General features: G+C 37.5%; 8 protein-coding genes across 8 annotated transcripts; 1 reads left to right on the forward strand and 7 right to left on the reverse strand.

Annotated features, from left to right (window-relative positions):
• Positions 1-30: 30 nt before the first annotated feature.
• LOC125195603 lies at positions 31-618 on the reverse strand. Its single transcript, XM_048093737.1, has one exon. It carries the CDS (start codon positions 616-618, stop codon positions 31-33), a length of 588 nt encoding a protein of 195 aa, XP_047949694.1.
• A 2,216-nt stretch (positions 619-2,834) lies between these two features.
• Positions 2,835-3,422, reverse strand: LOC125195605. Its single transcript, XM_048093738.1, has one exon. It carries the CDS (start codon positions 3,420-3,422, stop codon positions 2,835-2,837), a length of 588 nt encoding a protein of 195 aa, XP_047949695.1.
• Positions 3,423-4,346: 924 nt separating this feature from the next.
• On the reverse strand, positions 4,347-4,832 carry LOC125195606. Its single transcript, XM_048093739.1, has one exon. It carries the CDS (start codon positions 4,830-4,832, stop codon positions 4,347-4,349), a length of 486 nt encoding a protein of 161 aa, XP_047949696.1.
• A 1,021-nt stretch (positions 4,833-5,853) lies between these two features.
• LOC125191880 lies at positions 5,854-6,657 on the reverse strand. The gene has a single exon (XM_048089307.1). The coding sequence runs from the start codon at positions 6,600-6,602 to the stop codon at positions 6,021-6,023; it is 582 nt and encodes a 193-aa protein (XP_047945264.1). The 5' UTR covers positions 6,603-6,657; the 3' UTR covers positions 5,854-6,020.
• Positions 6,658-8,443: 1,786 nt separating this feature from the next.
• On the reverse strand, positions 8,444-9,028 carry LOC125195607. The gene has a single exon (XM_048093740.1). It carries the CDS (start codon positions 9,026-9,028, stop codon positions 8,444-8,446), a length of 585 nt encoding a protein of 194 aa, XP_047949697.1.
• A 1,264-nt stretch (positions 9,029-10,292) lies between these two features.
• On the forward strand, positions 10,293-14,175 carry LOC125192122 (probable galacturonosyltransferase 10). The gene is made up of 2 exons (XM_048089584.1): positions 10,293-10,565; positions 12,561-14,175. Exons 1-2 carry the CDS (start codon positions 10,413-10,415, stop codon positions 14,010-14,012), a joined length of 1,605 nt encoding a protein of 534 aa, XP_047945541.1. The 5' UTR covers positions 10,293-10,412; the 3' UTR covers positions 14,013-14,175.
• A 137-nt stretch (positions 14,176-14,312) lies between these two features.
• LOC125195608 (cyclin-dependent kinase 11B-like) lies at positions 14,313-15,317 on the reverse strand. Its single transcript, XM_048093742.1, has one exon. It carries the CDS (start codon positions 15,315-15,317, stop codon positions 14,313-14,315), a length of 1,005 nt encoding a protein of 334 aa, XP_047949699.1.
• A 1,613-nt stretch (positions 15,318-16,930) lies between these two features.
• Positions 16,931-20,498, reverse strand: LOC125196585 (beta-glucuronosyltransferase GlcAT14A-like). Its single transcript, XM_048095168.1, has 4 exons — positions 19,254-20,498; positions 18,227-18,302; positions 18,024-18,139; positions 16,931-17,627 (listed from the first exon to the last, which is right to left on the reverse strand). Exons 1-4 carry the CDS (start codon positions 19,852-19,854, stop codon positions 17,110-17,112), a joined length of 1,311 nt encoding a protein of 436 aa, XP_047951125.1. The 5' UTR covers positions 19,855-20,498; the 3' UTR covers positions 16,931-17,109.
• Positions 20,499-23,359: the final 2,861 nt, after the last annotated feature.

Below are 23,359 nucleotides of genomic sequence, written 5' to 3' on the forward strand. Positions count from 1 at the left end.
ACTTGAAAACATTTGTACAAATGAAAATGTTCAAACCATTACTTTCTTGAGTCTTGTAGCCTTCTTAGAAACCTCCACACCGGAGCCATCCACCACCAAATCCGCCGCCACCACCACCGCCTTTATACCCGTATAATAGCAATCGTCCTCATTGCACCGCCGCAGCCTATATCCTGTAGACACCTCCACTGCCACCTCCACTGTCGACCCGCCCGAAACCCTCTCAAAGGCCTCCTCCCACGGCAGTCCTCGAGCATCCACCACTGCCCTGCGGCGGGCCTTCTTCTTCCTTCCTTGGAAGAAACCGGCGACGACGGTGCTGCCTATGGCTCCGGAGCTCCGGTTGGGGCCGTAGAAGAGAGTGACGTTGATTTTTTCATAGCGGATTTCAACGTAGGCGATCTCTCTCTTGAATTTGAGGTCGATGATTATTGAAGTGTTGGGGTTTGAAAAATTGTGTGTGTGAGAATTTGAAGTGTTGAGGGATGGAATGTAGAGTTCTTGAATGTAGAATCTTGGCTTCACACCTACATAGGCTAGGGTGGTTAGTATCACAATTAGAGAGAAGACGAGTGGAAAGGATAATATGATGCAAATCCATATATGTTTGGCGCACATTGGATTGGATTGAGAGAGGAATTTTGGTATTTACTATTGAGATGATGATGAATAAATGAAATGGATAAGTGTAGGAAATCTAGTGAAGGTATTGTTGTTTTTATAAGAAGATTGTAAATTGTAGTAATATTCTAATGAATAATTTGATGTATAAAACTAATAAGACTTGTGAGAGAAGAAATATAGACCTAATTTCCACGAAAAAATGTGTTTGGGAAAGTCAATGGTGGTTTATACACTTTTTAATTTCTAAATCCAATCAGAATATAAAAGCTAAAAATATGTAAAAATTAAGAAGGCTCAAGTCAACGAGAACACTTCTATGATTCTCAAGTTCCGGCGGAATCATTTACTTGTACTACTATTAATCTAGCAATTTAAAAGAAAAATATACAAATTTAAACCCCTTTTTTATAACTTAAAAGCCTATTTTGCTTATTAAAACAAATTTAAAACACTTTTTCTGGTTATAAAAGTTTAACCCTAACCCTAAAAGCTTGGGTTTTGTGCTAGCTCAGTGGGTTAATCGGGCTGCTACCGATAAGACTAATGTGCGATCATTTGCATAAATAATGATGAAAATTAGTAATATTCATAAAATGTAATTCATTTAACTATGATAAATTTGAGATATATGCTTAATCTCAATCATAAACATAATCAAATACTAATATTTTAGATATTTCGTGAAATTTTATATATGTTTTAGAAATTTAAATATTTTTTTAGTGAATTTAAAGTTTTTAATTTATTTATCAATTATATTAATAAAAATCAATGTATAATTGTTATTTAATATAAAGTGGAAAATTATTTTTTTTATTTATGTATATTATAAAATTAATCAATGAAGTGTCGAATTAGGAGTTAAAATGAAAAATAGAATTTTTATCGGATTTTTGGGCCAGCCCATCGGGTTTTTGGGTCTGACCCTAACGGGTTGCGGTTAATCGGGTGCAGGCTAATCGGGTTTTAATTTTATCGGGCTAGAAATTTCCAGCTCTGACCCCTATAAATTTGGCGGGTGATTCGGGCCAGCCCACGGGTTGCGGGTTACACTGACATCCCTAGTAGTAACCGTGTGTGGGGAAAGATTAATTGGATTTAAAAGGCTGATTAATAATGTGACCATTGATTTGCAGTTTGAGAAGAAGAGCTGCAGGAGAAGAAAAGGCGTCAATCATTGTGAAGGAGGAATACTTGGGCTAAAAATAAGTACTACTCTCTACGCCTCATAAAAGATGTCTCACTTTCCTTTTTTGATTTGTCTTATTAAAGATGTCAGATTTTAATTTTTAGAAAAAATATCTCTCACAATAATATAAATATTATATTTTCTCTTTCCACCTAATACACATAAAAACAACTTAAAATCTCTTGTCATCCCATAAATGTGACATCTTTTATGGGACGGAGGGAGTAGTATTTTGATGTATTGGGCTCAACGGAATTTTTTCTTTTGACTCAGGGCTTTCTCTTGTTTTAAATCCTTATGATTGATAGGCCCAAAGAATAAATAATTTGGTGAAAAAGGCTTCTCAAGACAATTGGGCTCAAACAAAAAGATGAAGTATTCATTTGATTGGTAAAATGCTAAGCCCAAGATTTGTATTTTTTTATTCTTATTGATCGACCATGATCTCCCTCCACGTTTGTTGTGTAGTCAGTACTTAAACGAAAAAGAAGTTGGGCGCTTGATTAAAAATCTTCAATAATTAACGAAAAGACCAATGATAAAAATTCCTTCAAACTCTTGAAATCCTTTCGAGCCAACCAAAAGTTGGCAAAGAGTCGGGGTGTTACATTACTTGAAGACAATGACGGATCTATTGTCGACCGATTGCTAGATACGTCCCTATGTAGCTGAGTCGTATACCTTTTTGGATTGTCCCACTGTAGTAGCTGAGTCATTTCCTTCTTTGGTTTAAAGTACTTTACTCTCTAATCTCTCTACCATTTTCCTTTCTACTTTATTCTCCTTTTACTTAATTCATTTAAAACAATTTTTTTTAATTTCGTGCTGAAAAGAAATGCCTCTACTACAAAGGGACCGAAATGGAAGTAGTATACTACTACAAGGACGGCGCGAGTAATTTATAAAAATGTCCAAATATTAGTATATAAAATGGCATTTCTCCTTTTATTCATTAACCTAATCAATTGAGAAACCATTCACTATACATAACATTTTGAAACATTTGTACAAATAAAAATGTTCAAACCAATACATTCTTAAGTCTTGTAGGCTTCTTAGAAACCTCCACACCGGAGCCATCCACCACCAAATCCGCCGCCACCACCACCGCCTTCGTCTTCGTATAATAGCAATTGTGTTCATCGCACCGCCGCAGTACATATCCAGTAGCCACCTCCACCCCCACCTCCACTCCCGACCCGCCCGAAACCCTCTCAAAGGCCTCCTCCCACGGCAGCCCGCGAGCGTCCACCACCGCCCTGCGGCGGGCCGTCTTCTTCTTCTTGCCCTGGGAGAATCCAGCGACGACACTGCTGCCCACGGATGTCCGGTTGGGGCCGTAGGAGAGGGTGATGTTGATGTTTTCGTAGTGGAGTGGGTCGGAGGCGACCTCTCTCTTGAATTTGAGGTCGATGATTATGGAAGTGTTGGGGTTTGAAAGATTGTGTGTGAGAGAATTTGAAGTGTTGAGGGATGGGATGTAGAGTTCTTGAATGTAGAATTTTGGGTTCGCATTTAAAAGAGCTAGGGTGATTAGAATGACAAATGGAGAGACAAAGAATAGAGAGATGAACAATGTGCAGCATACGCATGTAGCTTTGGCAGCCATTGAGATGTGATGAGGTGATGAAATTGATGTACATAGGAAATGTTGTTGTATTTATTGATGTAATTTGGAGAATTAATTATTGAAAGGAATAACTTGATGATAATATAACTAATAGGACTTGTGACAGAAGAAATTGATCCTTGTTTCCACGAAAATATTGGTGTAGTAAAGTCAACGGTGTTTTCTAATTATATTTTTCGTCTTTGATATATTCTAGTATAGTTTCTTCGACTTAAAATATTTAACGCAACAATTCTAAGAAAATGTAATAACAACAAAATAGGACTCCCTCACTCAGCCATTAGAAGTCTCGTTGACTTTTCTGCATTCGTTTTATAAAAATGATAATATATAAAGTGGATAAATTGTAAAGTAAGAGAGACAATAATACAATGAAGACTCTTCTCTATATTATTTCCTATTTTATTTTATCATTTCTCAACTTTAACTATTTATTATCAGTTTTATAAAACTGAGTACAGAAAAGTCAACGAGACTCTTAATGGCGGACGAAGAGAGTGCTTATTTAAAATATTCAAGTAAATGTAATAACGACAAATACTTATGTAAAAAATTTAATTACATAGGTGATAGGATAAACCTCTATCGGGTTGATCGGCGTCCGTAGATCGGCGATCGATAAATATCTGTCGCGGGCGAGTGTCCGTCGAGCACGACGGTTTTCTCTCTTTGGAGAAGAACGATAAATAATAATGATATTCTTATTGATTGAATGCTATGGAATACTCCACACATATTTATAATATGTGGGGATACAAGAATATCCTAAATCAAATATAATAATATTTAATCAAATACGAGAAATATAAGTTGAATCAAAACTAACTAATTAATAAATGTGTGCTCGTATCAATATGTCATTAGATATGAGTTTGTACCAAGGACAAGTAATATGTTACATGATCAATGGAGTCTTATAGGTTTACTAGAAACTTTCTCACCAAATCCATCCACCCACACATCACCTTCAACAATTAGGGTCTTTGGCCTTGTGTAGCTGCAATCACCCTCGTAATCGCACCGCTCGAGCCTATACCTCGTGGCTACCACCACCGTGAAGACCACCATGGAGCCACCGGAAACCTTTTCGAACACATCCTCCCAAGGCAGCGTACGAGCCTCCACCACTACTTTCCGACGGACCGTCCTCTTCCCGCCTTGGTCGAATTTCGGGATCGTGGCGAAGTAGCCGGTCGAGTTGTAAAAAATAGTAATGTTGACATCTTGGTAGCTTAGGGCAACCATGGCCAACACTCTATTGAACTTTAGGTCCATAAAAATAGAGGTGTTGAGGCTTGTGGTGTTGTACCTTGTGGATTTATTGAGGGCTGGAATGTACAACTCTTCTATGTAGAGTCTTGGTTTGAGGCCGACGAGATTGAGGGTCATTATGGTAATAAAACCGGCGATCAAGAGCACACTTAGTGAACAATAACATATGCAGAAAAAACCCTTGAGCCCCATATATTTTCCTTCTAAGAAGAGAAGAATATTGCTATGGTTTCTCTAGTTTAGTAGTATATATACATGATATGATGGATACATAGAGCCTAATTATACTTAATCTTGTGATAATTAATGTCACTTATGATTAGTTTTATTTTATCTTGGATGATCTTAAAATAAGTTAATCTTAAGCCATATGAATGAGTCAACTAATCTATGGCAAAATTTGATAGAAAGGAATCAAAGTCAACGACCATTTTTTGTTAAGAGTGGAAAAACGAATTATATATATTGGGCCCTGCTGGCTAGTTTTTTGTGTATGGGTGAATGCATATATTAATATAAATCATTTACTTAACAAATTCTTTAGGAATTAAACTCTTGCACGTAGTTAGAATTATTGGAAATGAGATCCAATGTCTCACTCACCGTGTATATATATCATTGAAAAACATAATTAATTTTTATCTGAAACTGAAATTTTAAATTAATATACTAGTATTATACTCTTGAATATAACAACTCTAGAAATCAACTTTATCTTATAGAAATGACAAAAAATTATAAATTAATAATCATATACTACCATAATTTGATGTAACGAAAACCCAATACTGTAAAATTAAAAAGCACACAAATTTCAAATTAAAAAAAAATATATGTAAAAAAAATGAGAATTTAATAATTAATCAAAACTTAACTAGGATCGTGAATATACCAAGCACCAAAAAAAAAGGATTAAATATATTTTTCTATTCTATCAAAGATGTTAATTTGTTGTTCTAAATTAATTATATACACTTCAAAAGATGTTCCCATACGAAAATGGAAACACCGTAGAAAAGGAAAAATTTAACAGGAGTATACCATTAACTTAAGGACCTTGGCTACTTTCCAACACTAAAGTCATTATGTATCTCCAATTTTTATCCTAATAAGATATAGTTGTAGTGTGCCTCGTGTATTGGTCAAAGTCAAATAAAATTATACTCCAACATATACAATGTTACAATAATATACAAAATGTTCAAACATCGGGATATAAAATGGTATTTCTCCTTCTTATAATTTACTAAAAAAAATACTTAATTGAAAAAAATTAAAAATGTGCTAATTAAGTGGTTCAATTATTCAAACCCTCACTTTCTTAAGCCTTGTAGGCTTCTTAGAAACCTCCAAACCGGAGCCATCCACCACCAAATCCGCCGCGACCACCACCGCCTTCGCCTTCGTATAATAGCAATCATCCTCATTGCACCGCCGCAACCTATATCCGGTAGCCATCTCCACCGCCACCTCCACTCCCGACCCGCCCGAAACCCTCTCAAAGGCCTCCTCCCACGGAAGCCCTCGAGCTTCCACCACCGCCCTGCGTCGTGCCACCTTCCTCCTGCCCTGCTTGAATCCGGCAACGACAGCGCTGCCTAAGGAGGTCCGGTTGGGGCCGTAGAAGAGAGTGAGGTTGATGTTTTCATAGCGGATTTCAACGTAGGCGATCTCTCTCTTGAATTTGAGGTCGATGATTATGGAAGTGTTGGGGTTGGAAAAATTTAGTGTGGGAGAATTTGAGGTGTTGAGGGATGGGATGTAGAGTTCTTGAATGTAGAATCTTGGCTTCACACCTACATAAGATAGGGTGATTAGTATCACAATTAGAGACCATATGATTGGAATGAATAATGCGACACAAATGCATATAGTTTTGGCGCACATTGGATTGGATTGAGGGAGAGGATTTTTGGTATTTACTATTGAGATATGATGAGATGATGAATGAATTAAATGGATGTATGTAGGAATTCTAGTGAAGGTATGTTGTATTTATAAGGAGATTGTAAATTAGAGTGTCAATTTTTCAAAGGAATAATATATTAACTAATAAGACTTGTGACAGAAGAAATGTATACATAGTTTCCTCGAAATTATGTGTTTAGGAAAGTCAATGTATCTTATGCATTTTTTAATTTCTAATCCAATAAGAAAGAAGAAAAGTTTCGTAGAACATAAAAGCTACAATAAAAATATGTAAAATTAAGAAGGCTTAAAGTCAGGAAGAACACTTCTATGATTCTCAAGATCCGGCGGAATCATTGACTATTACTAGTATTATTAATCAAGCAATCTAAAAAGAAAAAAAACATGCAATTTTAAACATAAAGCCTGTTTTGAACTTAAATTACGGAGTATTATATAATTAAAAAAATCGTCATAGACCCACCGGCCACAGTAGGGCGAGTTCGATTAAGAACTATATATAAAAGACCAATCGGCCTAAGAGCATTCACAACTCGGCATGTCCTTGTGTGCATGCCCTACGACCTACATGCAAGAAATTGGGCCACTCGCTAGCTATTCCGTGTGAAAGCATGTTTATGGTACATTTATATTCTTTCCGTTTTATTTAAATGACTCGTTTTCCCTTTTGTGATATTTCACTTAAAATGACACGGTATTCTTAAATGGATATATCATGTCCAAATTGAGTGGATATCTCCATGCACATTTACTTTTTTGTTAATTCGTGTATGTTAGAATTGATAACTCGATAAATTGATCACGTATAAAAATAAAATAAAAAACAAAAACAAAAACAAAAACTAATCTTGAATAGAAGACTTAGGTAGATTAAAATAGATATTGTTCTGCAGAGATCAATCAAAGAAGATAGCCCTTGTAAATTGTATATTGGATAGTTTAAAAATTTAGTCAACTATAACACACCCACAATTCCACAAACACACTAAGTTTCCTAGAAAATTGATGTGCTGAAAAATTGGAATGTCATAACACTACATGTTCAGATTATAAGTTATGATTTAATCGGAATATATAGGTAATAGGATTGAGCCGTGTGAAATTAAACTTATAGTCGATGAATAGATTAATCGAATCTAATTTGTCACAAGGCTTAATTATAATAAACTTAAGTAGTAGTACTAGTATTTAGTTGTTCATTTTCTTAAAACTCAAAACTACGTCGTTTGAGCGTGTGCGGCATTCCGTTGTATTGTCATTCCACTTCTCGATGATTTAGTCAATTTTCAGCTGGATTTGTTATTATTCTTAATTTCGATATTAAATTGTAAATATACTACCAAAAAGTAAAGATTAAACTCCATTGATCCCTCTTCCTTTATGTAAACACAAACAACCAACAAATCTTTTCGATCATTCATATTTGTTTCAAATTTTGACTCCGAAAATTAGGTCAAGTTAGTACATTGATTTTATAGTCTGTAAGTTCATATATCTTGGAGAGTACTTGATCACAATTCTCAATCAGAATTTAACTAGGACGAAAACATTCATGCATCCCTATCCGTACATAAAAGCGGGTTTGCTATCGGATACTCTCCTAGGCACCGTCAGAAACAGTGTCACCGACCGATTCCAGTATTTACAAGATTACATAATAATTTATAAAAATGTCCAAACATTGGGTGTTTTCCTTTTATTTATAAACTTTAAATTAACTTAATTGAGATTCACTATAACACTTGAAACATTTATACAAATAAAAATGTGTTACAAATTATAGGCTCCATTATTCAATTTCAAACCAATACTACTTTCTTAAGTCTTGTAGGCTTCTTAGAAACCTCCAAGCCGGAGCCATCCACCACCAAATCCGCCGCCACCAACACCTCTTTTGCCTCCGTATAATAGCAATCATCCTCATTGCACCGCCGCAGCATGTATCCGGTAGCCACCTCCACCGCCACCACCACAGTCGACCCACCCGAAACCCTCGCAAACGCCTCCTCCCACGGAAGGCCGCGAGCGTCCACCACAGCCCTGCGGCGGGCGTTCTTCTTCTTGCCCTGCTTGAATCCGGCTATGAGGGCGCTGCCGAGGGAGGTCCGGTTGGGGCCGTAGAAGAGGGTGATGTTGATGTTTTCGTAGCGGAGTCCCACGTAGGCGATCTCTCTCTTGAATTTGAGGTCGATGATTATGGAAGTGTTGGGGTTTGAAAGATTGAGTGTGTGAGAATTTGAAGTGTTGAGGGATGGAATGTAGAGTTCTTGAATGTAGAATCTTGGCTTCACACCTACATAGGATAGGGTGATTAGAATGACAAATGGAGAGGCAAAGAGTAGAGAGAATAATATGCAACATGTGCATATTGTGTTGGAGCCCATTGAGGTGTGTGTATGTGTGTTTTGTGTTGAGGGTTTAGAGGGAGATGATTTTTATGTAATGAGATCAAGATGTGATGGGATGATGAATTAAATGAAAGGGATATATAGTGGAAATCTAGTGAAGTTGGAGTATTAATTAATCAAAGGAATAACTTGTGACAAAAGGAATTGAAATCTTGTTTCCGCGAAAATATGTGTTTTTATAAAGTCAACGATATTTTCTAGTATATTTACTCTTTTTTTTTCTTGAATAATCTATAATTAGTTGGAATGAAGATGTTATCCTGAAAACTTCAAGAAGTTTGAATGAAGGTATATGGAAATAGGAAGGAAGGACATACTTTTAAAAAAATGAATTAATATATATATGGAGTAGTAAAATTGTAAGAATCACTTTTTAAATTTTTTTCAAAGTCAACGGGAACCTATTGTATGGATATTTTTTTGAAATGCTCTATTTGAACTCAATAAACTGAATGTATTAAATGTTTAGTGAAACATTAATAGTACAAAGTTAATGTAAAAGTAGAAAAAAGGACTTAATGAAATCACATTGGAATAGATAATAATGTTGGGATTAATTTAACCTAATATATCAATGTCAACCAAAGTGGTTTTGTTGCGCATCTCCAATGGAAAAAGGTATTTTTCTCATTTATCTTTTCAAAAAAGTTATTATACCTTCTTAAACAGTAATGAACTTCAAAGAAAGAAGGTAAATTGAAAAGACAAACAAGATATCTTCTCAAAATGAAAAAATGTATAATACCTTCTCAGATACCTCTTTTCTTAGAGAATAAATTTTTATGTAGAATAGGTAAATATGGTAGTTATGTCCATTTACCCTTCCCCTCATAGATGATCTTACAAATCATATAAAATTACTATTTGGTAGTTATTGAATGAGGTTTATCAATTTTACTACATTTAATTGGTGTTTTTCATTTTATTCGACTATTTTGGGAGAGAATAACGGATAGTGTCATGACCAAGTAATTGAATAATAATTCTATGTTTATCAACCGATTTTTGCTTGTTTTATTTCAAGACTTTTACCCAATTAATAAATGTGATTTAATTTAAAAATTCATTATTTATTGATCCAAAAGTGAAAACCTAGTATTTTCCATTTTTGGATTGATATACATTTTTATTTCCCCCTTTTGTTTCATATTCTTAAATCTTAATGAATAATTCTAATTTCACCATCTACTTTTTAAATTTCTTTTCACACAAAAACCAGCTGAGATCGCTCTCCCGCACTTCACTGCCCATTTCCACCTCCAAATTCAAATTGAGCTCCGATTTCTTCAATCCGAGCCTCCCGAGTTGCAATTCGATAGGCTTTAATCAGAGATTGCGTGATTCTCTTCGCGCCGAGTAAATGCGGCGGCGCGGCGCAGATTACCGGCGGCCGGGGAGGCCGAAATTTCCAAATGCATTGTGGTTAACGATTTGTGGATTCGTGATTGTGCTCTTCGTTTTGGTGTTGAGACGCGCGAATCATCGTCTCACTTCGAGATCGGAGTATACAAAGGTAATATTTTTGATCGATTTGGTTTCTGATTTCAAGCTACATTAATCTGCGTGTTTTGAGTGATTTATGTTTGTGCATTGCGATTTTGAGCTTGAATTAGCCGCGGTGGATATTTTTGTGGTTTATTTCGATGGTTTTTACCTTTGAATTTTGATGGTAATTTCACAGTAGAGAAAAATGCATAGTTGTTTATGCTCTTTGGAATGTGAAGAATCTATTTTTTAGTGCCTCGATAGCTTCAAGATTGGGATAGTGATGAAATTACTTAGGGTCCGTTTGGCACACGGAATTGAAATTGAAATTCTATGGAATTGAATTACAAGGAATTGAATTAGAATTCAATTCCAAATCCTTTGTTTGGAAAAATGAAATAATTGATATGGAATTGAATTTAAAAATTGAATGTGTGCAGTGTGTGTATGTGTGTGTGTGCAGTGTGTGTAAGAATGTGTGCAGTGTGTGTGTAAGAATGTGTGCAGTGTGTGTGTGCAGTGTGTGTGCAGTGTGTGTGTGAATGTGTGCAGTGTTTGTGTGTAAATATGTGCGTGCAGTGTGTGTGTGTGTGCAGTGTGTGTGTGAATGTGTGCAGTGTTTGTGTGTGAATGTGTGCAGTGTGTGTGAATGTGTGCATGTGTGTGCAGTGTGTGTGTGTGTGTAAATGTGTATGTGCAGTGTGTGAGTGAATGTGTGCAGTGTTTGTGTGTGAATGTGTGTGTGCAGTGTGTGTGTGAATGTGTGCAGTGTTTGTGTGTGAATGTGTGCAGTGTGTGTGTAAATGTGTGCAGTGTTTGTGTGTGAATGTGTGTGCGTAAATGTGTGTGAATGTGTGTGCAGTGTGTGTGAATGTGTGCAGTGTATGTGTGTGTGTGTAAATGTGTATGTGCAGTGTGTGAGTGAATGTGTGCAGTGTGTGTGTGAATATGTGCAGTGTGTGTGTGTAAATGTGTGTGTGCAGTGTGTGTGTGTGTGTGAATGTGCATGTGCAGTGTGTGTGTGAATGTGTGTAGTGTGTGTGCAGTGCGTGTGTAAAAATGTGTGCAGTGTGTGTGTAATTTAATAAATATTTGGAATCTACTACTTTTGATATGGAATTCAAATTGTGAAATTGGAGGATTTGGAATCGTAATTCAATTCCAAATCCAAGAATATTTATGATACCAAACACTAAATTTGGAATTGAATGCTCCAATTCCAATTCCACACCTCCAATTCCGCGTACCAAACATAGCCTTAATATTGGTATACTCTCCCAGTCCCGTGTTAAGCATGACGCTTCTTTTGGACACGAGAATTAAGTAAGTGGAGTGATGTTAAAGTAGCAAAGATGGTAAATTAGATAAGGGAATTGATTATTGCCGAAAGAAGAAAAGAGTCATTTAACTTGGGATGTCCCGAAAAAGGATTCAGATCGATTAACTTGGGATGGATAGAGTACGTACTTAGTGCCAATATTTGGCCTTTATCAGCTTCAGAAGGATTTGTTGTGTTGTTGTTTGTATGAAGTTAAGCTTTTAACAGCTGCCGGTTGCTATAGTCCAGAAATGTTGGCTGGATTCGCGTATATGCAATACCTTCGGATTTAACAAGCGGGTTGTCTTTGAGGGTGCTTGCGCTAGGTTTATTAGTTTTGGTTTAAATCGAATAATTAGACTAATGCTACTATATGGATGACTATATGTATCTGTTGAAGTTAAGAAAAGTCTGAAATTTTATGTGTTAATCATGGTGATTGTTGGAGTATTGTCTTTGTGTTTGAGAAGTATTAATGAGATGGGTTCGGCGTATCTTACTAAGCAATAAAATCGTGTCGATTTGCTCTGTTTGCTGATGTTAGTGCTGAAAGTTCATAGCTCTTGTTCATTGCAGGGAACCGTCTTGAAGGTTCTTGGTGTTTAGTTGTTTTGTGTTTCGTATTTCACTGACGTATGAATTAGTTTGCTCGATTTTTTTCGTTGTGAATCTGATATCGATATCCCTTTTATGCTATATACGCAGAGACCGCCTAGACAGGAAAGGTTCACTGATGGGCTTAACATCACTGACGAAATGTTGAATCCCGATTCTCTGACGAGGCAACTGAACGACCAAATTTCCCTGGCTAAGGGATTTCTGGTTATTGCGAAAGAGAGCAACAATCTGCAATTTGCGTGGGAACTCAGTGCTCAGATTCGAAACTCACAGATCTTTGTGTCGAATGCTGTCTTAAGAAGAACTCCACTGGCAATCAGCGAATCGGGAACTGCTGTCCGCGACATGGCTCTTCTGCTCATTCAGGCTCAGCAGCTTCGTTACGATAGCGCTACCGTGATCATGAGATTGAAGGCCAAGATACACGGTCTCGAAGAGCAAATGAGCTCGACCAACGAGAAGAGTGCAAAGTATGGACAGATCGTGGCTGAAGAAGTCCCAAAGAGTTTGTTTTGTCTCGGCGTTCGACTGACCGGTGAATGGTTCAGGAATGCGTATTTGCAGAGGAAGCTCAAAGAGAATCGGCAAACTGCTTTGAAGCTCAAAGATAACAGCTTGTATCATTTCTGTGTCTTCTCCGACAACATCCTCGCTACTTCTGTCGTTGTGAATTCGACATCTCTGAATTCGAAAAATCCCGAGGAGATCGTCTTCCACCTCGTGACTGACGAAGTCAATTACGAAGCAATGAAGGCTTGGTTCACCATGAATACTTTCGGAGGAGTGACGGTCGATGTTCAGAAGATCGAAGATTTCAGCTGGTTGAACGCGTCCTACGTACCTGTTCTCAAACAGCTCCAAGACTCCGAAACCCGGAAATACTACTTCTCCGACAGCGGTGGCGACAGTCGGACTCCGATCAAGTTCCGGAACCCGAAATACCTATCCATGCTCAACCACCTCAGATTCTACATCCCCGAAGTCTTTCCCGCCCTAAAGAAGGTGGTGTTTCTCGACGACGACGTCGTGGTGCAGAAAGATCTCTCGCCTCTGTTCTCGCTCAACTTGAATGGCAACGTCAATGGTGCGGTCGAGACGTGTATGGAGACATTCCATAGATACCACAAGTACTTAAACTACTCCCACCCTCTCATCCGCGAGCACTTTGACCCCGACGCCTGTGGTTGGGCGTTCGGGATGAACGTGTTCGACTTGGACGAATGGAGGAAAAGGAACGTCACCAGCATCTACCACTACTGGCAAGAGAAGAACGTCGATAGGACTCTCTGGAAACTCGGCACCCTCCCTCCCGGTCTGCTGACCTTCTACGGATTGACCCAGCCTTTGAGCCCTTCGTGGCACGTGCTGGGCTTGGGCTACACGAACATCGATCCACACTTGATCGAGAAGGGAGCGGTCCTTCACTTCAACGGGAATTCGAAGCCCTGGTTGAAGATCGGGATGGAGAAATACAAGCCCCTTTGGGATAGATACGTCGATTACAGCCATCCGGTGCTGCAGCAGTGCAACGTCCGTTAGGTTCGGTTTCGAGAATCGGAACCTCCCTACACTGGGATGAGTAGAATCATGCTTGCTGGGGTAAGTTAATTTAGCCCTTCATATTTTAGTTTTTATTACAAACATACTGATACGTGAAGGGAAGATCAACCAAACCCGGGAGTGACTCAATAGGTATTTAAGTTGATTTCTTTCTATTTCACATTTTCAATGTCGAGCAACTCACATGTGAATATCTCAATCGAGCTCGTAATAAGTAGGTCCAAATACTAATGTGAAACAAACTAGGATATGCAAAACGTTCAAGAAATCCCTTAAAAACTAAAACTCAGTCTCCCCTGTTTCTTCCTTGTCTTCACTTTCATCAGCATCTCTAACATCTCTCTCTTCTGCACTTCTCTCAGCAGCTCCTTTTCGTCCCGCAACATCGATACGCTGGTGCTCGTTTCCATCCTCCGCATTCTCGTCTCCCGCCTGCTCATTCTCTTGTTCGCGCCCGCCCTCCGTCTTCCTCTCAGAGCCCTCGGCCAGCTCTTCCAACGAGGCACGAGTCTGCTCCGCGCTCGAGTTTCTGAGAGCAGCATCCGCCATTGTCGAATCTCCGTCGCTCTTCCTCACCTGCGCTTGCTTCCCAACCGATCTCCATCTCCTCCCCTTAGCCCGCCTCAGATACCCGCGCTTCCCTCTGAATCTACGAGTGCTTCCCCGCACCTCCGATCCCCGATCATCCGCGCCATCTTCCTTCCCTCTCGTCGCTTCATTTTCCACGCTCGTGTCGTTCGTCTCCTCTGTTTCTGTTCCTCCTCCACTCTTCGCGTCCGCCTCCGCCACTGTCGCATTCGATCCAACGCCATTCGCCAGGCGAAGCCTCAGATCCTCGATTTCGCCTTCCTTCCGCCTCACCTCCTCCTGGAGAGCCTCAACCTGAAGGCGGCTCTGGTCATTCATCTGCGCATACTTCTCCTGGAAGGCCGACTCGGCCGCCCTCTGCTCCTCTCTCAGAGACGAAATCGTCGACTGCATCTCCGACACCTTCGTGCTGAGCTCCGCCTTCTGAGACCCGAGGCTCGCCATGTTCGTCCGCATCTCCTCCGCCTTCCTCCTCGTCTCCGCCACGCGCTCCCTCTCCTTCTGCAAGAGCAGATGAAGGGAGAGGATCTGATCATCCTTTTCCTTGATCATAAGAGAAAAAGAGCTTCTCTCTTTAAGCCTATGGATTCCCATTAGGCCAAGAATCCCACACCCAAAAACACAACACACAATTGCCATTACTATGTAAGCATTGCTCCATCTCCTTCTGTGGCTGTGGCTGTGAGTTCCCTTCATTGTATCTCTCTCTCTTTAGAAAATGGATTGGGAGATGAGTAGTGAAGTTTTCAGGGGGAAAGATGGCATAATTAATGTGTGTTGCTTCTCATGACAAAAAGGCCTTTACTCAGACAGTCAAGCTCATGCATTTCTAGAGAGAGAGGCACAGTTATACATGCATTTTGTGTATGTAAAGTGGCGGAGAAAGCAAGGAGGAGAGGGCGTAGATTCAGGTCATTTTTTTTTTGGTTATATTCTTGTAATTTGTATAAAAATAGATGGGATTTATTTAGTTTAGAATTTGTGTGTTGTCTTTATACACATGCAATTGAGTTTGTGCATAACACCACCGCATTTGTTGAGCAATTGGAGGAGCGCTGCCTTCTATGCAAAAATTGTGTTGACTAAACTTTGTGACTTCAAAGATAATACTCTCTTCTTCATCCTAACTCACTTTTTAGTTCTGATTTGAAACGAGTTTTAAGAATTTTGTTAAATATACAAGAGCATCTCCAACGGCGCACGTCGCGGTAGGACGTTGCGGAAGTCCTACCCGACGTCCTCCATTGCGGAGCAAAAGGTCGGACACGCTCATCCCATTAGCCCGTCGGATGTCCTCGGATATCCTCGCGACGTCCTACCTGACGTCCGCCATTGTGGAAGGGGTCGGACGTCCGAGTTAAAATTTAATTTAAAAAAAAAAAAAACTCTATAAATACGGCTCTATATATACGGCTCGTTAAATTTTGTAAATTTGAAACGTATAAATTGAATAATTGTGATTTTATTTTATTGCGGGAAGTCCTAGTGGAAGTCCTACATTGTGCAGTGGGATATGGGAAGTTCTAGTGGGAAGTCCTAGTGACGTGGCAGGAGGTTTTTGTGGAAAGTTCTAGTGGGAAGGGCGCCACCGGAGATGCTCTAAGAGCATTTGCAAAATTGCAATGATGATGAGATTGAGTGTTAGACTGAAGGATGTGGCTCAGCTACCTTGGATGAATAAATTGACATGAATTATAAGAAAATGATGTTTAATTAGTTAAGTGGATAAACAAGGAGTAGTATAAATATAAATAAATACATATTATTGGAAATGTTGATTTTAGCTATAAAAAATTGAAATAACCCACTTATATATCTAGAAAGAAACACTAATCACTTGGGACTAAGGAAGTATTATATATATGTGAATTTTTAATATGTATCTGATTTTAGAAAAAATGTAACTTGAATAAATGTATGAAATGGAAGATTAATATAAAAAATATGAATTGAAAAAGTAAATGATTGGACTATGAGTAATAGATGTCTGGTTGAGTATATAATAAAAATATGTTTAAAATTTTGTGTATGTGTTTTAGATGGCCTAATAAATGCAATTAGCATAAAAATTAATAGAATATGAGATTCATTTACCAAAAATCAGATTGAGACTTTTTTTATACTAGTGTGACCCAAAAATCCAGGGTAGTTTGTTCCCACATATTTGTGTATGGTAACGAAATGGTTAAATATTTTTTTACATTCTTTATTATTTTTTTGTGATTATATTTTACTAGCAGTACTATTTCACAACAATTGTATAGCTGCAAAGAACTATACACAATATTATTCAAGAAAAAAAATCAAAATTCAAGCACAACAATAAAATCCATTTCTCAATTAAAGAAAAACAAAATTCTACATTAATGTACACTTTATATCAACAATCAATGTACATCTTTCATCTTGTTAGAGAGAAACACTACTTGCTTAGAAAAATTGCAAACAGCTTCTCATCTCAATCAATGCAAACCCCTCTCTCTCTCTCTCATCCCTGCTTCAAACACTGCTTACTTCGAAAATCATCAGACAACAATGTCTTCATGAGCCCCAGCAGCCTCTGAGCCCCGGGGCCAGGTCTAAAAACCGAGTCGTCGCCTCTCACCAAGCAAGGATCGGCCCCGCCCTCCGAGCTCCCCACGCACCACGCCCCGGGGGAGAAACGGTCCGTCCGGCCGAGCAGCTCCCGGTCGATCTTGTCGAGCACCGGATCGTCCTTGTGGAACTTCCTGGCGAAAGGCGAGCTGCTGTTCACCATCTTGCTGAAGTCCCTCATCGTCAAGGACCTCGGGTGCTGCTTCGGGGGCGTGTCCCAAGCGATGTAGTGGAGGTCGTGGCTTATGGCGGTGCCTTGGAACTCCTCGGTGTTGCAAAGGACCGTGTGGAAGTAGCCCTCCGGAGATGAAACGAAGTTCGTGTAGTACATGAGGATCGTCCGGGGGAGATTTTCCCACCCCCATATGCAGTACTCCACGAACGAGCGCGTTAGAACCACCCAAGCCGAGCCTGCGTAAGACGCAAGACGAAGAATACTCAAAAATCCGCGTAACAGTGTTATCAAAAATTCGTAAATATATGGCCGTTTTATGATTTTGGTCCAAAACATTATGTTTGGTACCTTCACATCCAGAACTTATGAAATCGGTCCGTTTTTTTTTTTTTTACACCTTTTTTGGATGGTCAAACAGAATTCGGGTTGACCGTTAGTTTTTGACGGTTCCGTCCAAAAAAGGCAAAAAAAAGGACCGATTTCATGAGTTCGGGATAAAAAGGTACCAAAGATAATGTTTTACACCAAAAATCGTAAAACAACTATATGTTTATGACCAGTTTTGGACTTCAGTAATCTGTTTCAAGAATTTACAATTGCGTATAAATCGTGCAAGGGCATAAATAACGCACCGGTGAACAACTTAAATGATGTAGGGAGAGAGCGGCGCTGTGTGGTCCAGGCAATGTCGGATTTTTTAGACAAGTATAGGCCGGGATCGATTATGATAGGCTTCGCTCGCTGGTTCCTGGAAAACGTATGATGCAAAAGGTTGTCTTTAGTTGCATCAAACGTGTAACGCTATAGCCAGTTTCTCGAGTGTCTAGATACTTACAGCTTCCAGCCGTAGATCTGTGTGTGCTCGATAAAGTTGAGATTCCGAGAAAGGTTCGAGAAAACATAAAGCATATCTGCACAATGAATAAAAGCTTCAATATCTTCAAAACAAGAGTTTCACAAACAGAAGAGTCAATGATAATGTCAATTGAAGACACGGTGCATAACGTTATCCACAAAAAAGACGAACTTTATGCTGCTTTCGACACAATATAACAAGCCCTTATTTCAAAATTTCAATACGAAAAACCAAAGAAAGATCTTATTGCTTAATAAATCAACAATTTCTGCATAGTTATGACTAAGTTACGAACAATTTGTTCTCAGTTTCAGTAGCAGTAGTTTTCGATAACGACACAAATCTATCAATACATACTATTTCGAGAAAAGGTGGACAGAGACAACTCATAGGGTGGATCTTTTCTTCAAATGCTTAAGACTTTAACCGACATTCGATTCTATGTTGTGTCACATGTTCAAGCAGTAGGTAAAGCATTAATGGCAATGAAATGCATCACCTAATTCACTGATGTGGAAATGGTCCCGAATCATAAGCTTGATTCAAATTTTGTTCACAATTGCTAAAAGAATCCAAAGCTTTATCAATTCTTACGAGCCAATGTTCATATACGGCTAAACTTAAACAAACTATCGACTTAAACAGCAAACAACTAAATTTCTAGAAGGCAGTTTCTTTGATCCATTACATACCTAGACTCGTGTATGATACATGCTCAATAGTTCGAAGAAATTCAGAAAAAAACAAACTGCTCTCAAAATATCTAAGAATAATTTTATGCAATGTTGAACTACCAAAGTAAGCCAATTACTACTAGAGCACGTGAAACGTATAATAGCAAGTCTCCCTTTCCTATACTTCACAATCACGAGATCAGATGAGAAACAGGCTCGACCCTTTTCGAAATTTTACATCTTATGACCTAGCAACATTTCAAAAAGCACAAAAGCATGAAGAATACACAAGAATATCACGATAATTGGGGCGAACAAGGCGGAGAACTCACCATCTTGAGTCACGAGAGGATAATCGGAAGCACTCAGATTGATAAACCAATCCCAATTCAAGCTCTCCTTCAGCAGAATGGCTACAGCTTGGAGAGTAGAAGCAATCATAGTAGGACCTTTGTACGTCACCAAATTCGACTGAGCCATCACGCGCACATTCTCCACAGCGCTAAACGTCGGGTCATTCTTCACGGATATAGTCAAATTCAGCCTCTCTCGTGGAGGAGCCTCGAGATCCATGTGAAGAATATACTGATTCCTGGGATGATACACGGCCTGCAACGTCCTCAGCATCCTCTGGCTATCGCCCTTCGTCCCTGAAATCAGATAAGCGAGCCTTGGTGGCTCGGCTTCAGCAACCTCAGTCGATTCCAAAGACTCCCTCATCTCAGATTCTATGAAATACCCCTCTGCCTTCTCCTCAGCATCCTCAAACGACTTAGTATCGAATTGCAACTGATCCCGGCCATTTTGAGACGTGTACAGCCCGAAAATGGTGCCGGTCAACAGAGTGATCGACACGAGCAAGTTCACAAAGAATGGCACTTTCCATCTTCTATCACTAAACATCCTTCCTTGAGGATTGCCATTTTTCCTCATGCTCAACTGTTGTTAAACTCTCCACTTTTTCAAGAAAAACCACAACTTTTATCTATGATTCTCAAAGCTCTCTTCTTTAATGAAAAATGCTATAAATAAATAGCTTCAAGATTCCCCAAATCTCCACCCACAAAAGAACTACCTTTTCTTCAAAGGGCCCCTATGAAATGTGGGCAAAACAAGGGTTCTTGAATTACCATAAATCAAGAAAACAAAGTATATATACCAAGAAACAAATTAATTTCCAAATTGAATTTACCCCCAAAATTGAAAAAAACCAAACCTTCTACCTCAGCAATAACTTCTCCTAGATCCAACCACTAATAAATAATAAAACAGAGATACCACATGGGCTTCCCCCAAGATTCAATCTTTCCAACAAAGAATTCCTAAAAATGTACAAACAAATCAAAATCTTGATATTGCACCAAGCAAGAACCTTCCCACTTCAAAAAACAGCTAAAAAGATGCAACCTTTGGATCAAAAGAAGTGTAATTATAAAAGAATATCTTACTATGATGGAGGTGCTATGCTAGAAATGAAAGAAAACAGAGCTGCTGCCGTTTTAAGATTCCAACAGGAAAGAGTAAAGTTGGATGAGAGAGAGAGAGACAGAGAGAGAGGAGAGGGCCGTTGCTTAAGAGTTGGGTTTTGAGTTTAATAATTAGCAGCATAATTATTATATTAAATGGGTTCGATTAAATTTATGCAGCTCTATAATGGTAAAGTATGACAAAATTGGATGGTTATTTATAGGCATTGATATTGACAAAATACCTGACAAACGTTGATAGCACGGTTGGCTTCTTTTTTTCTTGCTTCGACCGTTTGCTATTGTTTTATCCAATAATAAATAGCCTTGTTTTTTGAAAAGAGGGAACGTCTTTTTTGGTCCACGAACTTTGCCAAAGTATTATTTTAGGTCCGTAAACTTTAAAAATATCATTTGAAGTCTATCAACTATGGATTAATATCATTTGAAGTACTTTTTTACTATTTTCAAGTTTTTCTGGACGAAAATACCCTCAATACCTTAAAGGGTATATATTTTTAATAAACTTATCATATACTCATATTTTTTATAAATATCTTTACAATATATTTTTGACGAATTTTCTAAATATAATTTGACCTTCAATATTATCACTTAATTTTGTGACATGAAAGTAAAATTGCTTCTTCAATTTTTTATATTAAAGAATTTTAATTGAATAAAGAATTTTTTTTTAATAATAGAAAATTAAATAAGGATCTTTTCTTGCATGTCATAAAATTAAGTGATAATATTGAAGGTCAAATTATATTTAGAAAATTCATCAAAAACATATAGTAAAGATATTTATAAAAAATATGAGTATATGATAAGTTTATTAAAAATATATACCCTTAAAAATATTGAAGGTATTTTCGTCCAGAAAATCTTGGAAATAGTAAAAAAGTACTTCAATTGATATTAACCCATAGTTGGCAGACCTCAAATGATATTTTCAAAGTTTACGGATCTAAAATGATACTTTGATAAAGTTCGTGGACTAAAAAAGATGTTCCCTCCTTTAAAAATTGAGTCTAGTTTATATATACTCCATTTGTCATGGATGCATTAGTTTTATCCAAGAAGGAATTTAACCTTTTTTACTTTGGTGAAATAGTTATTGATATTTAATTGAAAATAAATTCATAGGATTGGTGATACGAGTATATCACTATAAATATCTCCATATATTTATTATTTAATTTAATAATAATTTAGCATATATTTCCATTATGTTATTTCATTCAAGAAATATCAAATTATCTTATTTTTCTTTTATTATGTTTTATTTTCTTTTGCAATCCTAAATCTTGGTTTAATCGACGGGCAAAACTCTCGTGACTACCGTCTATCGTGTTAAGGGAACTTTACACCAAATTAAACCATTAGCTGAATTAATTAACACTAATTTTAATTGTTATAGATCACATATCAAAAGTAAATCATTAGCTGAATCAATTAATATGTTTCCTTTATCTCTTAAAAATAGATTATATTTTATCATTTTCGAATGCGCCTTTCAATTGTATTTAAGAAATTTTTTCTCTCTAATCACTTTTTTCTTTCTATCTCTCTTATTTTTATTAGTGCATTAAAATTAGTGTCATTTCAAATTTTGTCTATTTTTTAGGGACGTAGGATGTATATTTCTACATGGATAGGGATAAATAATACTCTATCCGTTTCACTATAGTTGAGGTGGAACTTTTGGGCACAGAGTCTAAGAAAGGGATGTTGGGTGTGTTAAATAAACCGATAAAAAAGTAAGAGAGGGGAAAAGATAGAGAGAATAAAGTATAAAATGAATAAAGTAGAGAGAAAAAAGTAAAAGAGAGTAAAGTAAGAAAGAGAAAAAAGTTACCATATATGGAAATGACTCAACTATGAAGAAACTTCCCGAAATAGAAAAATGACTCAACTATAGTGAAACGAAGGGAGTACCATGAATAAGTTTTTCTTCATAATATTTAATCAGATATACTCCCTCCGTCCCAGATAATTCGATCCAGTATTCCATTTCGGGTTGTCCCACATAATTTGTCTCATTTCACTTTTACCATATTTGGTAGTGGACCTCATATTCCAATAACTCATTCCTACTCACATTTTATTATAAAACTAATACTTTAAAAGTATGATCCACATCTCACCAACTTTTTAACTCACTTTCCATTACATTTCTTAAAACTCGTGTCGGGTTAAAGTGTCCAAAATTATCTGGGACGGAAGGAAGGAGTACTTAATAGTAAGCTATGGTGTGGAAATTGATAAATTAACAATTGATATGATGCAGACAAGGTAAAGTTTAAAATAATTATATAATCAAGGATCAAATGAATTGAGATTTCAAAACATACATGACCTATCAAAACTATTACAAGGATCAGTTAAAAAAAAAAGAGTGTGTATATACCAAGGTGATGTAGATAAGGTTAAACCGAAAATAAAGATCACATCAAATATAATGTGATCCTTTTAATGAATTAACATTGCTAAATCCCATGCTTGTAAGAAACATAAAGTTTTGCATATAAAGATCGATACAGGAATAATAAACTCCACTATATGGCCTAACTTTTTTAGTGCTTCTAGAGTAAATATATAATCGGTCATCACTTCTGAACAACAAGTTATCAAATGCCCAAACTTTGAGGGGGAACACAAGTTCAACATGCTTACATAACTTTGGTGTATTGATGGTATATTCCTTCACCCAAAAATTCGTGCCTCTGTAGTTCATCATTATCCATATAACAATATGCAAGCGATCTGAAACATCACATAAATATAGTCGACCCTCTAAAACACTTAGCTTCTATAAGTGCGAATGATCTGAAGTGTCATGTTGAGGGAGAGAAATACTGGTAAAAAGCTCAGTTTCAATATCAAGGCAACATACAAAGAGGTTGCTTGCTGTATCATATGCCAACCAATTTAGGTTTCCATTAAAAAAAAGAAGCAACCGTTTGTGT

The sequence above is a fragment of the Salvia hispanica genome, chromosome 6, assembly GCF_023119035.1.
Source record: "Salvia hispanica cultivar TCC Black 2014 chromosome 6, UniMelb_Shisp_WGS_1.0, whole genome shotgun sequence".
NCBI classification, from domain to species: Eukaryota; Viridiplantae; Streptophyta; class Magnoliopsida; order Lamiales; family Lamiaceae; genus Salvia; species Salvia hispanica.